The 16,286-nt window shown below is 39.6% G+C and overlaps 1 protein-coding gene and 1 long non-coding RNA gene across 20 annotated transcripts in view; one reads left to right on the top strand and one right to left on the bottom strand.

The window, feature by feature from the left end:
- The window catches only part of LOC137631531 (uncharacterized), a 99,694-nt gene that overhangs the window by 5,136 nt on the left and 78,272 nt on the right, over nucleotides 1–16,286 (bottom strand). The gene's annotated exons all lie outside the window — the stretch shown is intronic.
- The window catches only part of l(1)G0196 (inositol hexakisphosphate and diphosphoinositol-pentakisphosphate kinase), a 485,360-nt gene that overhangs the window by 414,384 nt on the left and 54,690 nt on the right, over nucleotides 1–16,286 (top strand). For 17 of the 19 annotated variants that reach the window (XM_068363303.1, XM_068363287.1, XM_068363285.1 and 14 more), the window contains one exon: nucleotides 6,043–6,150. The exons of the other annotated variants lie outside the window; for them this stretch is intronic. In XM_068363303.1, the coding sequence (XP_068219404.1) occupies nucleotides 6,043–6,150 (108 nt within the window). The remainder of the gene's footprint in view (nucleotides 1–6,042; nucleotides 6,151–16,286) is intronic. 19 annotated transcript variants of the gene reach the window in all.

The raw sequence follows: 16,286 nt of genomic DNA, 5'->3' as shown, positions 1-16,286 counted from the left end.
GTTTTTAAACCCCAGCTCACTTTGAAATTTTCTTTTTCCTCTTCTGCTGATGTACCTGCTTCCTTTTTAACAAGTTGAGCATGCAAAAACTTTGCTTTTTCACAAATTATGTTCTCAGTTATCATATCTCCTGCTAACTGCTTCTCATTGTTCAGTATGTGAAGTAAGTTCTTAACGTTATCTAGAACATATAGATGTTGTTTTGTCAATATAACCACCCTTTTTGTAGCATTAATTGCATTGACTTTCTTTCTTCTTCAAAATTGTGTTTATCGTCAACCATGTACAATTGTACATTTTTGCCAAATCAACCACAAGCATACCTTTATTGTGCTTCTCGATAATTTTTTTCCACCTCAAAGGTAATCATCTCCTCCTCTTTTTCTTGATCATTTTGGGGGCCATTGTCTAGTGTAAGTTGATGGTGAACAATATCGATCACAATTCTATAATGATCACACAGTCACAATTTTATAAGACAACACTGCTAAAGACATGCACAAGATAATGTAAGGTGATACTGGTACAAGTAATGCATGGTATAAGGGGGTTACATGACTATTTTTTGCATTGTCCTTGCTAGTTTCATTTTTTATCACAGGCTGATGCAATGCTCTTATAACAAATTGAAATTTTATGCTCCTTTACTTAAAAACTCCTATTTCAAGTTACTAGTAAATCAAGGTATTGTATATAAAAACAAAGTTTATTTTGATTAGCGTGAGTCAAGGATCCTATCAGTTACAGAAGCAAGTTCAAATAATATAATTTTTCAGACTTCCTTATCTATGGTCAGAAACTTTATATTTCAGCCATTGAAGGTATAAATATACAATATGTTGATTCTCTGTTTAAACAATAAGATTATTGTTCACCCTCTTCCCCACTGATTAGTGCCATGTACAGCATGATATTGTTGTTTGATGCTTATCTCATTACTTTACTAGAAGCATTAGTATATTATAAAGGAAAATGTGAAATTAAATCTCTTAATTTCAAGGAGTAATGTCAACATTCCAAGCTTTCAAAGATGAAAGCATCATGAACATCAGGTAAGTACTGTATGGAAATAAGAAATTTTATTAAAATAATGTTTTTGATAACTTAAAAAAATAACTTACCATTGGCCAGCCACCAGCTCATTACATGAACATATGCCCAAAATGTTTTGCCACTTATGTTAAGAGTCCTAATCCTCCATGTGTAAAGCCTCTGCATTGAAGGAGTATCATATAAGTGCCTTTTTTTTAATTCATAAAATGCCTGTGATCAACAGGAAAACATTATATTTTAGATTACGTTTAAGTCGATTGAGATGGTCACATAGTTGCATGGTTTCAAATGGATGCTTGGGAAAGACATCACTGAATTTAATTCCATGGGGTCTTACTATGTCCAGGAAGTTTTCGATCTATAAATGATTACTTTAGTGTAAAAGTTAAGAGGGTCACATCCTCAAATCATTCCAGAAAGTAGGGGCATACAAGAATTTTGTTTGAAATAATCTATCCTAATAAGGATACTTGTTCAGTGTCCGAGGAAACTATCTGCCAAAGGAACTCCTTCCTCCCCAAAGATTCCTGGGTGGTGCATTATCTCCTTACTATGGTAGTTGCTAAATTCAGCTTATAGGTCTAGCTGCAGTGTATAGTTAGTTTTGAAAGTCGTGAAGACCATTTGATCTAAGGGTCAAGTACATACAGTACTATGTACTCAACTCTTAGAATTTATATCATATCCCCATTCGACTCATAATAAGGTGAAAAGTCTGCTGTCTAAGAAAGCCCTAATCTGAAGTAGGATGGAGGCTCTTCCAAGGTGAAGGTTTCTGTGGGATGAGCTGTAGGCCTCAAGTTGGTAGGCAGTACCATTGTTAATAGGCTGGTGAAAGTAGGAACGACATTGGTTGAGGATGTAACGGACTTGTTGGTTGCTTGTTCTGTCCATGTGGTAGTTGTAACTACATTGATGTTGGATGCTCTTTAAAGTGGCTAAAATTTGTCGTGGCACACTTTACAATTAAGACATGATATCTTCTAGACAAGTGACAGAATATTTGTCATCTTGTAGATATCAAAGGCTTACTGTGGGATGGCCTGTGGGGTTCAAGTTGGTAATCAGTACCATGTTCAATAGGCTGCTCCCAGCAGGAACAGCGTTGGTCGAAAGGGTGACCTGTGCTGTCTATGTGATAGTTGTTACTATAAGGATGTTGAATTTTTTGGAATATGTTAAATAAATGACATATGATGATTTCTGGGCAGCCTGCAAAATAGTTGTCTTTTTATTTAGATAGTGAAAGCAGGGGTTCAACCATTACACTCATGACGTTTAAGCATTTTAAGACTATCGTACTTGGAGCAGACCCTGCCACTATGGTAATTTTGCAGAAGTAAGACAGGTGTTCAATGGGTGGCTCCCCTGGTTTTCTGGGCCTTCAGAATTTATGTCTTTGAGGTTCTTGTTGAGCTTGCAGGAAGAGGGATATGAGGTTTGGTCCCTTAAATGGGAGCGATTTACGTTAGTTGGCTTGGGTTTTTTTCCTTTAAGGGAGTTGATTACTGTTGAATATTTTGGAAATTCTAGCTCTTCAGTGATACTGACTTCTAGTTTATTTATATAGATTGCAATACTTTTTCAAATTTGGTATTGTTGGGGTTTCAGGTTTGTAGTTTGCTGTGGAATTGGTGATGGAGTCCTCAGGGACAGGTAGCATGTTGTAAGGCCCCTCTTCTATCTCTGCATCAAAGGGTGGAAGTGTTTAATAGCCACTTTGTATTGACATATCAAGTGGGACAAAGAAAATAGCTATGCGAGATCCTTGTTATTATTTAGTGGGTGTGGAAATTTAAACTGTCGTTTTAGTTATTTCCTTTGACTCGCCAGACAGTACTACATTGGATCCTTCTCTCTGGTTATGGCTAATTTTTTCTTTGCCTACTCATACACCAAATAGATTGCCTATTCTTTACATATTCTCCTCTGTCCTCATACACCTTACACCTGATAATAGTGAGATTACCAAACAGGAGCCCTTGGGCTTATAGCCTCCTGCTTTTCCAACTAGGGTTGTAGCTTAGGAAGTAATAATAATGAATGTAAGAATTATTGTAACTTTGATGGTCATCTCTGAAATGGTGTCTCATTCTTAGTATTCTAGGCACACCAACAAGTGACTTGTTTTGAAGGTCCAGTTCTGTAGCGTAAACTTCTCAATAAGGAACAATTACTAGTTATTCAACCACAAAAGCACAATTTCATTCACCACAATAAACAAGGATATAATAATGTCAGTAAGGGGATGCATTCTGTGAAATATTCCCTCCCTCTTCTATACATACAGTATTCATTCCATACCTACATTCCAGATTCCGTCTGTAGTCATGCGACAGATGTGGTACAATCTTGGATTTTTGTCATGTTAGTCTTGAACAATGTACTTCAGTCATTTCCCATCAGATCATTATGAGTCGTCGCAAGGTCGGAGCATGATCCCTTACTCCTCTTGGTTAAGTCTGTATTTGTCAGGCTGCATTCAGTTGGAACTTTTGTTTCATACTTTGCCTTCAGAGGAAAACTTCATGCTTTTGGTAACTCGAGGGCCTTGCAGTTTGTGCATGCCTTTAGACATTCTAAAAGCGCTTCTTTTGTTCTTCAGCTTTTCACATGTGTCCACCTGAGTGTTGAGCTTGTGCTACTTGGAATAAATTCCTCAGTCTTTCCATGACAAGATTGAGACTGTTTTTAGCTCTTATTATGATGTAAGGATTTTGACTGCTAGTCTGATCTTTTCCCCCAAGCAAAGGACGAATAACAGGGTGTGCTTTTTAACGAGGAATTTGCCTTGTACTCATATCTGCAAACCCAGAAAGGAAGCTAACCTGTTCTTAATTAGCAGGAATTGCTGAACCACTCATGGTAAAAAGGAAAACCTATTGGCAAAGGGAGAAGAGCAATTTTGCTCTCTTCTTCCTCCTTTTATTCTCTCTTTTCCAACACTTATTAGAAAGAAGATGAAGCATAGTTAAGCATTACTGCCAAGAGGCTTTTATAAAGCAGGAGCACTCAGTCATGTTTATTACTCAGAGAATTCTTGTGTTCAATTTGTTTCACTTGAATTACAAAGAAATAATAATTATCATTTGATATCATGTATGTTCAACATTCTCAGAGCTATGTAGACTGATATGTCTTACTATTTTCTGGTATTTTTAGTTAACATTTACCATATTTTAATACATTAATAAAACACAATAAATTGGAACTGTTTATGCATTCAGTTTGATGAGCCATTAAGAGTTAACTCTGTTTGAATCCTGAATTGTAAAGAATATGTATGAATTGAAAAACTGATTTGCTTAATCAAAATAAATATTAGTGCAAGCACACAAGGCAATTAATCCTTCAAAATATAAAAAATTGTGAATGCTTATGCAAGTTTTCCCACAGTGATATAAAAGCTTTATAAACAGGGCTATGTTGAATCATTCTTATAATATGGAAATTTAATGTAATACAAACGGTACACTTCCGTTCAGGATAATTTTGTTATGACCTCTCACTTAGAGTTCTTCATAGCAAACTTCAGGATGTAGTAATTTATATATGAGATTTTCATGATAAATTTATGTAATTTTTAAAAAGAGAACTTGGGAGGGAAATGGCTGGCTTTAGAAATTGACGTGTGTACCTATAATCTCGTTATTCCTTCAAAGTACTTGAAATAGATGTGTAGGCCAATGATCCTGTTATTCATTCAGAGTAGCCTACAGTATAAGAATTTGTTCTGAAAGCATAATCTCACAATATCAAAATTTTATATGCAAACTTATAATGGAACTAGCTACTCAAGTCTATGTTGTCACCTTCAAAGATGGTTTATACAGTATTGCCTATGTAGGCTTATTAATACCATTAAAAAATATTAATACCATTAAAAATCTAGATGCATTTGTTTATGGTTGTTCTTGATAAAAAAAAATTTTGCATTGTTACATTAATCCAAAATCTTTGTATAACAATGTAAATTTTATTAGGGGTAATTGTATTCTTTACAACTCTGGGACAGAAAATCTGTCATTATCATGCAGTGATCATGCCCTAGGAGAGTCAATTCCATACTGGTAATAATTTGAATGAGTTAGAAGTGTGATATCATTCTCTTTCCAGGCATTGACCAATCACAAACATCTTGGGGGGAAAAAAACTCTTAAATTTGGTAGAGCTTTTACTGCAAAGCTGGGTGAACTTTTATATAGTAACATTGTTGTTATTTATAGGTTTTGGTCTAGAAAAAAATAGTACAGTATGCATATAATGCAGCTCCTGTTGTAGTTACCGTATTCACTAATGTATTCCAACATGTGCAAATGGAAAAGCCAACTCTATTAGGTTTCAGTAAAATAAATTCAATTGCTAATGTAATGAGTATTGAAAAAAAGGAAGTAGTAGAAGCAATATAAATAAAAATTCTGAATCGCACGTAATATTCTGCAAAGTAACTTTCGTATGGGTAAGTTTTCAGTTACAATCACATTGAAAGTACTTTATGCTTAAAGAATTTCAAGAAAAGTAAACAACACCCACATGACTTTTTTTCTATTTTTGCATTTGATATTATTTTACTTTAACCTATATTACATAATATGTGAATGTTTGTAAAATTTTTACATCATTTTAGGATACAAATTGAATTTGATGAATAACATATTTAAAACTTCTGTTACCAGGTTGGACTGTTTGTTTTCAGCTACTTACATTAATGACTAATTTATTTTTATTTTGTCTTTAGATCACTTATATCTAAAAGAGGGTGGTAGAGAAAAATATTCCCTTCCTAGAGTTAATGAAACAATCTCCATTATCTTTCATCTTTTTGTGGTGTAACTTCATTTATTATCTAAAATAAAACAGGGTATATGCTATATCATCTTAGCAAAGGAAGTAGTTTAACTGGGATGCAGGAATTATCCTGCTGAAATCTTGAAAATTATCTTGATTGTTTCCTTTAATGATATTTTTCTGGTATGCTTGGGCACTCAGAAAATGAGAGCTCCTCATTCCTATCAAGCTGGTTGGTCTACCCAAAGTTCATTCCTGGTTTCTGCTATACAAACTTCATTCCCAGTTTCTGCTATAAAAACTACTGTGGTAGGTGGTTCTGCCCTGAGCATGTGATCCCTAGTCATAGTCAGTTCCTGTTTCTCCTTTTAGTTCCTCTCCTCTTCTTATCTGATCCTTCCTGTCAATGCTAAATTTCTGGGTTGGTATGTCCATTTTCCATTGGCTTGAATGACAGGTTATTACTGGCTTTGTAATCGTAGCTTTCATCCTTGCCGAAGGAAGGCCACTCATAATCTGCTCATTTTGTACAGCTGCCAAATATTAAAAACTGCAGTATAAGTAAATAGAATTTTCCCTAGCTATGTAAACCTTTATTTTATAATAGTTACATATCAGTGAAAGCTGACAAGGTCATAGAAATTTTTTGACAAGTTATAGGTGTGCTTCGTGGTGTAGGGTGGGTGGATTCCAGCACCGATTGATACTTCATTTCTTCTTTCAACTACACGGATAATGCTTTTAGGTGGGATATTACAGTCCATATGAGACAATGGTTTGTCTATGAAAATGCACTTTACTTCCCAGTCTTGTAGGCAAGCGGAGGAAGAATGACTCGGGACTTATACAGTCAGGCATGAGATGCAAGAGGCTGATTAACCCTTTAGTACATTTGCATGAATACAGGTACAGTAGTGACCTTCTTGCACCAGGGTTAGGTTCTGACTTGCAAGTTGTAAGATAGATCTAGATGTAAACCAACCTGCTATGACTACAGTCAATCCAAATTCTAAAGCACATTTGCCTTTAGATTTTAGTCTGCCTTTACAAATGTTTTACATGAAAGGCCCTCTTATTTGAGCTAAATTTCACGAAGCAAGTGTTCATGTCAGAAACTGCTCATGAAACAGTTCACTTCCCTGAGTAAATGCAAATTCAAATGAACTAATTATTGATGACAAAAAATTGAATTTTAACAATAAAAAAAAATTATTTCTATACTCGCCTAATGTTCATATTGCTTCTTCTGAAGATGCTTTTTTTATCAATGTTTACCACCAAAATTTATTAACATTTTTTGTATATTCTTTCGTTTAAAAAATACATGTCATTTATAAAATAATGAAACAATCGAGTAGTTAACAATAAAGAACGCTAGCAATTTCTCATTACTCGGTTCAAAGTCGAAAGTATTCCCTATTCCTTGACTAAAGAAGTCAGTGGAGAGGAGGGTGGGTATATTTACAAACATTAGGCGAGTATAGAAATAAAAAATTAATTAAAAATCTGTTTATGTCTATGAAAATCCCCTTATATTCATATTGCTAACTCATACTGATGAAAGTGGAATGCCAGTGAAGGAAAGAGGTTAATGAGAGATTTAAAATGCTTAAAATAATCCAAATTGTAGACTCAATTGTTCAAATTACAGTTTGAAATATGTGACTCCAGATTGTTTTTCTAACAATATTTAAAATATTGAAACAAAGAAGTCTAATATCTTATTGAATGAATTAAAAGACCATAGTGCTAGCAGCCACTATAGGACCTAAAACCCACTAATCTTGATAAGACAGTCTGAATTCTTCAAGATAATGTCCACCGAACTACAAACTAATGTTATTAGACTGTCTCTTAAATTCTTTCCAAAGAAATATTGTAAAATTTAAGAGATGTTAATTTACTCCTAATATTTACATTCTTACTACAGTTTTATAAGATTTGTACCTAATCTTGGAGAGTTTCTGTGACCAATTACTTAACTACAAATAATACTGTTTTTATGGACAGAGGACAAATTGTAATCCTAATACCATATTGTCAATTAGGAACAGTACCTGTAATGCCTTAGTTTATTCAAAATATAATGAATGTCTCTCACTGGACAAAGACAGCTATCATCAGATGAAATACTTAAAACCATTTCTAATGAGGGGAGTGGAAAAAGAATTTACAACCAACTCCGTCTTTCAATAATTTAGCTCTGAATAAAGGAAAATAGACAAAATCATCTGATTGTCTCAAAGCCAATCTTTTTTTTAGGGCTTACAGTTTATTATGTGATTAGCTGTTAAATCTATACGTGAACATTTTTCAAAGTTTCAAAAACTGGATGTATAAATATGTAAAGCCACATCCCAATACTGAAAAGTAGACCTGATTACTGGAAGCCTTTTAATACTGACAGGCTTAAAAATACCCCTTAAATTACCTGAAAAGGAGAGGGCTAATCCCTGATGCTCAAGTATCAAATTAAACATTGATTTATGCCCTATAAAGGCTGAGATTGGAAATTCTTTTCCTATAAGGAGCCTTGAGAAGTTAATACAATTAAACCTAGCTAGTTCTAGTTATTGGTACATTCTTAGATTAACACCCTTAAATTGAACAAACTAAAGTCAATTTGTTTTATTGAGGCAGATTTGCACTGACTCGCTGGGTTGCCCTTTTAGCTCGGAAAAGTTTCCTGCTATCTGATTGGTAAGAGTTATCTTCTCTAACCAATCAGCGAGCAGGAAACTTTTCCGAGCTAAAAGGGCACCGCTGCAAGTTGGTGCAAATCTGCCTCGCTAAAAAGAATTGACTATAGTGTCTTTGATAAATAAATAATGGTAGACTGTCTTTTAGACCTGTAAAGAACAATCTAGATGGTTACAAAAACCGTAGGTTTGAGAATGTGATCGAAAGTCCTGTGGTGATTAGACGTAAAACGGATATATTTGGATGAACCACCTTTAAAATTAGTCATCTCAGTAGATTGATTAGTACAACCACCTTCTTGGACACTTTGACAAAAGATGGCCCACAAAAATTCCGTGGATCATGCCCTTGTGTCCCGAACAGGGCTATTACAGCCATTGTGGTTCACAGAGAGCCTAAACTTAGTTTCTAACCAGCTAGATCATGGTAAAAGTAGTGAATCTGTAGAGATCTATGTTTTCCTGTACGTAACAGGGTATCTACCTTCTAAGATCTTGCTTGCTTATAGATTGGCTTGCCTTATGCAAGACACGGGCTCTTCTAAGAGTTATCCAGAACAAGATAACGAACCACCTTTGTCATTGTTTGGTCAAGAACATCAAGTGTTCCCAATCAGTCATTTATCCAAGTAGTGACCGAACCTAGTATTGTTTAACTTTGCTGATCTGACAAGAAATTGTGTTTGTAACGTAGTAGGGCACTGCCTGGTAAAGTTGCAACCATGAATATAGTATGTAGCAGTGACCCAACCATTTCCCAATTTCTAGGTATTATAACAAATGTAGCAACCATCTGCTTAGAAACACTAAAATTTCTGCTTAGCTTAGCTTTTTGTTTACAAATTTTAATCTGATCATGTAACATACTTCCCAGAAAGGTACCTTGAAGCCTACTCACTCCTCACAAGATTCATAAAGACAATTTGTACCCCACAAGACACAAATAATGAAGAAGAAAATCCCCCCAAAACTATTCCCATGTAACCAGAGAATAGGATTGCTAACAAAGAAGGAGCAGACTGGCTTGAGTTCCAATAACCCACTGAAGAACTACCTTATCAACTTCGCTGCCTCTTATCTACAACATGGCCGAAATATGGGAATAATTGTGCCTCAAAAACTGTCCTACCACCGAGTCAAATACCTCTTCTCTGCCACTATCAGAAAACCCACACAGGCTGATACATACTACCCAAACTAACATGACTTCACCTATCCATAACACTGAGGATGACCTTATCCTCCTTTGGTTTTAGATGTGTTCTTAGCAGAAACTTGAATTTTAACCAACCTAGAAAGCAACATAGTCATCAGTGTCTCTCTTGAGGGATCCCTCTTCTAAAAAACCATGCAGTAAAGCTTCCTCCTCAGTGGAGTCTAGGTCGTCCATATCCAAAATCCATAACCTGGAAAGGGGCCTGCTCCACTACAACTACAACTCCATAGCCCCTAACTGCTGAATCTGGTATTTCACAGCTAATGAGATCCGAGAGTGCTAAATACTCCGCTAACCCAGCGATCTTGGCAAATCCTTTTACTCACATTGAAAGAAGAAAAATGGCCTTACGTCTCAACTCTTCCTCCAATGGATCCCTATTCCAAGCGGAATGGATCCATTGTAAGCAAACAGAATGATGTACAGGGTCCCCAGCCCTGCCCCAATCTGCAAAACAATCACTATGGAAATAACAACACTTGACACCCCACTTAGCGTTGGCTGGGTTATCATACCCAACTCACACACACTTGGCTTTGTTTTCATTCATTTGTAATAAAAATTTTAATTGCGAACTTCCATTATAAAACTCACTCCAAAAAGTAATAGTATATCTCCCATCCCCAAAAAATACTGTGGCCACATAACTAAAAGATAGATAGGCTCACATAAAGGACTAGTCTCAAAACTATCTCAGACAGCCAGGCCAAGATTCTACTCTTATTGCCCACAATATCGTAGTTGTGGGCAAAGGGTATTGGAAACGACAATACAAAGTGAGCCTACCAAGTCCTTAAATAGGAAGAAATATTTTTATGTGGGGTATATCGACTTAAAGATTTAACCAACCATATATGGTTCAATCATACCGTACTCCTCTCCTCACAGTACCCATATCAGATGAACATGGAAGGATGAGGAGAAAACTTCCTATAAAGAGGAAAGGCTGCTATGCAAGCCCTTTCCTCTCACTCTTGTGGTAAGAAGGGGCCAGACTATCAAAATTTTCATGCTGCGAAACGAGATCCAAAGAATTTTACGACTCATCACGAAAAATGTTTTATGCAAAAAAAAGGGGTATGGTACGAGAGCCCGACCGTCTCTTAGACTCATTTAAAAGGCGCGCCGCCACCCCATAAACTCGTCACTATCCTCCCGAGGTCTCGGTATAATCATATACTGTAGTTGTGTTTTTAACTAAAATAAAAATAAGAATTAACATGTTATTTTTATTAATAAAATAAATTTTTGAATATACTTACCCAGTGATCATATAAGCTGCAACTCTGTTGCTCGACAGAAAAACCTACGGTCAAAATACGCCAGCGATCGCTATGCAGGTGGGGGTGTACATCAACAGCGCCATCTGTCGAGCAGGTACTTAGTACTGTACTCCAAGTAAACAAAGAACCAATTTTCTCCTCGGTCCACTGGGTCTCTATTGGGGAGGAAGGGAGGGTCCTTTAATATATGATCACCGGGTAAGTATATTCAAAAATTTATTTAATAATAAAAATAAAATTTTTCAATATTAAACTTAGCCGGTGATCATATAAGCTGATTCACACCCAGGGGGGGTGGGTAGAGACCAGCATTACATGTTTACATTATTATGAGCTAAGTATTTTGTATTTCATTTTAGCAGTTATTCAAAATAACAAACATAAAATAAATAAGTACCTGGTAAGGAAGTCGACTTGAACAATTACTCTGCCTTTTTAAGTACGTCTTCCTTACGGAGCCTCGCGATCCTCTTAGGATGCTGAGCGACCCCTAGGATCTGAAGTATCAAGGGTTGCAACCCATACAACAGGACCTCATCAAAACCTCTAATCTAGGCGCTTCTCAAGAAATGACTTTGACCACCCGCCAAATCAAGTAGGATGCGAAAGGCTTCTTAGCCTTCCGGACAACCCAAAAACAATAATAAAACATTTCAAGAGAAAGATTAAAAAGGTTATGGAATTAGGGAATTGTAGTGGTTGAGCCCTCACCCACTACTGCACTCGTTGCTACGAATGGTCCCAGAGTGTAGCAGTTCTCGTAAAGAGACTGGACATTCTTAAGATAAAAAGACGCGAACACTGATTTGCTTTTCCAATAGGTTGCGTCGATTATACTTTGCAGAGATCTATTTTGTTTAAAGGCCACGGAAGTTGCGACAGCTCTAACTTCGTGTGTCCTTACCTTCAGCAAAGCTTGGTCTTCCTCATTCAGATGGGAATGAGCTTCTCGTATTAACAGTCTGATAAAATAGGATAAAGTATTCTTTGACATAGGCAAGATGGATTCTTAACTGAACACCATAAAGCTTCAGACGGGCCTCGTAAAGGTTTTTAAATAGAACTTAAGAGCTCTTACAGGACATAAGACTCTTTCTAGTTCATTTCCAACCATACGATAAGTTTGGAATATCGAACGATATTGGTCAAGGCCGAGAAGGCAGCTCGTGTATGGCTAGAAAACCAAGTTGTAGAACATGTAGCCGTTTCGGATGAGAATCCGATGTTCTTGCTGAAGGCATGAATCTCACTGACTCTTTTAGCTGTGGCTAAGCATATCAGGAAAAGAGTCTTTAAGGTGAGATCTTTCAGGGAGGCTGATTGTAGCGGTTCGAACCTGTCTGACATAAGGAATCTTAGTACCACGTCTAAATTCCAACCAGGTGTAACCAAACGACGCTCCTTCGTGGTCTCAAAAGACTTAAGGAGGTCCTGTAGATCTTTATTGTTGGAAAGATCTAAGCCTCTGTGACGGAAGACTGATGCCAACATGCTTCTGTAACCCTTGATAGTGGGAGCTGAAAGAGATCGTTCTTTCCTCAGATATAAGAGAAAGTCAGCTATTTGAGTTACAGAGGTACTGGTCGAGGATACGGATACTGACTTGCACCAGTTTCGGAAGATTTCCCACTTCGATTGGTAGACTCTAAGGGTGGATGTTCTCCTTGCTCTAGCAATCGCTCTGGCTGCCTCCTTCGAAAAGCCTCTAGCTCTCGAGAGTCTTTCGATAGTCTGAAGGCAGTCAGACGAAGAGCGTGGAGGCCTTGGTGTACCTTCTTTACGCGTGGCTGACGTAGAAGGTCCACCCTTAGGGGAAGTGTTCTGGGAACGTCTACTAGCCATCGAAGTACCTCGGTGAGCCATTCTCTCGCGGGCCAGAGGGAAGCAACTAGCGTCAACCTTGTCCCTTCGTGAGAGGCGAACTTCTGCAGTACCTTGTTGACAATCTTGAACGGAGGGAATGCATATAGATCTAGATGTGACCAATCTAGTAGAAAGGCATCTATATGAACTGCTGCTGGGTCCGGGATTGGTGAGCAAAATATTGGGAGCCTCTTGGTCATCGAGGTTGCGAAGAGATCTATGGTTGGCTGGCCCCAGGTGGCCCAAAGTCTCTTGCATACATCCTTGTGGAGGGTCCATTCTGTTGGAATTATTTGTCCCTTCCGACTGAGACAATCTGCCATGACATTCAAGTTGCCTTGGATGAACCTCGTTACTAGTGATCTGTCTAGACCTTTTGACCAGGTGAGGAGGTCCCTTGCAATCTCGTACAATGTCAGAGAGTAGGCCCCTCCTTGCTTGGAGATGTACGCCAAAGCCGTGGTGTTGTCCGAGTTCACCTCCACCACTTTGCCTTGAAGGAGAGACCTGAAGCTTTTCTAGGTCAGACGTACTGCCAGTAGCTCCTTGCAGTTGAAATGCATTGTCCTTTGACTCGAGTTCCATAATCCCGAGCATTCCCTACCGTCTAATGTTGCACCCCAGCCTACGTCCGATGCGTCCGAGAAGAGAACGTGGTTGGGAGTCTGAACAGTCAGGGGAAGACCCTCTCTAAGGTTGATATAGTCCTTTCACCAAGTCAGACAAGACTTTATCTTTCCGGAAACCGGGATCGAGACCGCTTGTAGCGTCTTGTCCTTTTTCCAGTGAAAAGCTAGATGGTATAGAAGAGGACGGAGGTGTAGTCTTCCTAGTGACACAAATTGATCCACGGATGACAGTGTCCCTACCAGACTCATCCACAGCCTGACTGGGCAGCGTTCCTTCTTCAGCATCTTCTGGATGGATAGCAGGGCTGGGGGCTGATCGTCTTGTTCAGCAACGTCCTCATCAGAGGGTTCCTCATCCGAAACTGATGAGGAAACGGCAACGGAGTGGGCAACGTCTGACTCGCTGAATCCGGTCGCACTGGTGGATGCGTGACGGAGCCGGACGCAATATCATGGCACTGCTGCACAGTCTGTGAACTGTCAACAACCATGGGTGCGCGAGGAAGTACAGCGTCAACCCGAAACTGTCTAGACTGTCTGGGTTGTGCAGTCAATACCCTACCGGGTTGCTGAGGTTGACGCACTGCGTCACAACAAGTCACCTCTGCTGGTTGTTGAACGTCCTGAACGTCAACAACCACCTCCGAGCGTCGCTTAACGTCAACGTGCGACTGGCAACCCACACTGGGTCGCATCGGTGGAGGAACCACCTCAACTGGCAGACGCGAGTAGTTTACCTCAGCGTCAACAGGGCGCACAACCGACCGGTTGGAAGGTTGTTGGCCAGAAGGAGGAACCACCTCAACTGGCAGACGCGAGTAGGTTACCTCAGCGTCAACAGGGCGCACAACCAACCGGTTGGAAGGTTGTTGGCCAGAAGGTTCTTCTCCGCATTTAAGTCCTCTATCAAGGACGCAAGCTTGGACTGCATGTCTTGCAGCAAAGCCCATTTAGGGTCTACGGGAGCAGGTGTGGCAACAGACGGGGTTAGCGACTGAGGCGGAACCATTTACCATCCCTGAAAGCCTTGTTATGTGTGACATAATAGTACAGCAAAACTTCAAAGGCTCGACAAAAGTTGAGAAGTTGACCTGTAAACAACTTGGAGCGTCTCCTGGCTAGGCGCCAGGGCGAGTCTACCAGAATTGAGAAGTCTATCTGGGCAGAGGCATGAACTCCCAAGCCGAGAACTTCTCTCGTGTCCTATCAGACTCTCGCTCTATAAGCCAGTTTAAAAGAAGGGAAATCTAAGGCTGTATCCCTAAAACTCCTCCTGGTGCAAAAACCAGTCGCCTAGCCAACGTAACGCTCTCTAAGAGAGCGAGAGAGCACTAGCTTAAAAACAACGGCTTCGAAGTAGCTAGGCCTAGTGTAAGTTCTGACGTTTAGGCGAACGAGGAGCAGCAGTTACAAGATCCGGACGAAGATCCTTAAAAAATCATCATGATTTAATTAAAGTCCATAGGAGGCTAAGCAGCTTAAGGCTCCTCTCCAAATGACAGAGTCCTCAAGGGAATATCAGCAGGAGGGAGAACAGCACTTTCTCATCTACAGGAACCTAGTCCGATAAAAGCTAGGTTATCTCAGTGAGTCTCTCACTGGTGCATTAGTAGCAGACCAGAAGGCAACGTCATGTAACTGCTTGACAGTCTGTGAACTGTCAACAACTGAACTGTCAACCACAACAGGTGCGTGAGGACATACAGCACTGGTGCATTAGTAGCAGACCAGAAGGCAACGTCATGTAACTGCTTGACAGTCTGTGAACTGTCAACAACTGAACTGTCAACCACAACAGGTGCGTGAGGACATACAGTGTTCACTCGAGACTGCTTTGACTGTCTATACTGAGCAGTCAAAACAACTCTAGAATGCGGAGGTTGACGCACCGCGTCAAAACAAAACAACTTAGACTGTTGTTGTACCTCGCGAACGTCAACGGAAGGTTCCGTGCGTTACTGAACGTCAACATGCGGCTGGCAGGGTACACTGGAACGCATGGGTGGCGGGACTCTCTCAGCTGGAGTGCGGCAGAAGGTCGCCTCAGCGTCCACAGGACGCACAACCGTGTTGGTTGTAGGCTAGAGGTTGGTGCAGTGTCAACATTCTCCGCACGAAAGTCCCGCATCAATGACGTTAACTGAGACTGCATGGTCTGCAGCAAAGACCACTTAGGGTCTACAGGAGCAGGTGCGGCAACAGACGGTGTGACTGCCTGATGCAGTACCGCTTTGCCTCTCTTAGGAGGTGAGCAGTCGTCGGAAGACTGCAGCGAGTCCGAACTGACCCAGTGGCTACAACTGGGCCGTTGGACTTGCGCGGAAGGGACCGACTTGCGCTTAATAAGCTGCGAGACCTTGGTCCATGGTTTCTTACGAGAAACCTCTTCCGCAGACGAGAAATAAATGGGCTCTCTCGTCTTTGTGTGGGTGGGGCGATCTTGGGTAGATACGCCCGAAACCACGGAGGGAAACGTCTGTTCGTTGATCAAGGCCTGACGAACCCATAAGTCGTTCGACATTACTTCTCCCCTGGGCTTGGGAGCTTGCAAGAGGTCCCGGACTAGGTGAACGACAGGCACGAACAGACGAACCCTCGGACGCAACACTGTAACACTTTGCGCATATCACTTTATCACTTCGATTTTCTGTTTTGCACTTATTTCACTGAAATCGAAACTTTTACTGATTTCTACCTGAAACACGCAATTCTACCCTTCATTAAAAGGTAGTAATTGCGAAATAAGTCGTATAAT

Source organism: Palaemon carinicauda, chromosome 40 (genome assembly GCF_036898095.1).
Source record: "Palaemon carinicauda isolate YSFRI2023 chromosome 40, ASM3689809v2, whole genome shotgun sequence".
NCBI lineage: Eukaryota > Metazoa > Arthropoda > Malacostraca > Decapoda > Palaemonidae > Palaemon > Palaemon carinicauda.
The sequence above is the reverse complement of the archived record's forward strand: the minus strand, read 5'-3'. Positions and strand labels throughout refer to the sequence as shown.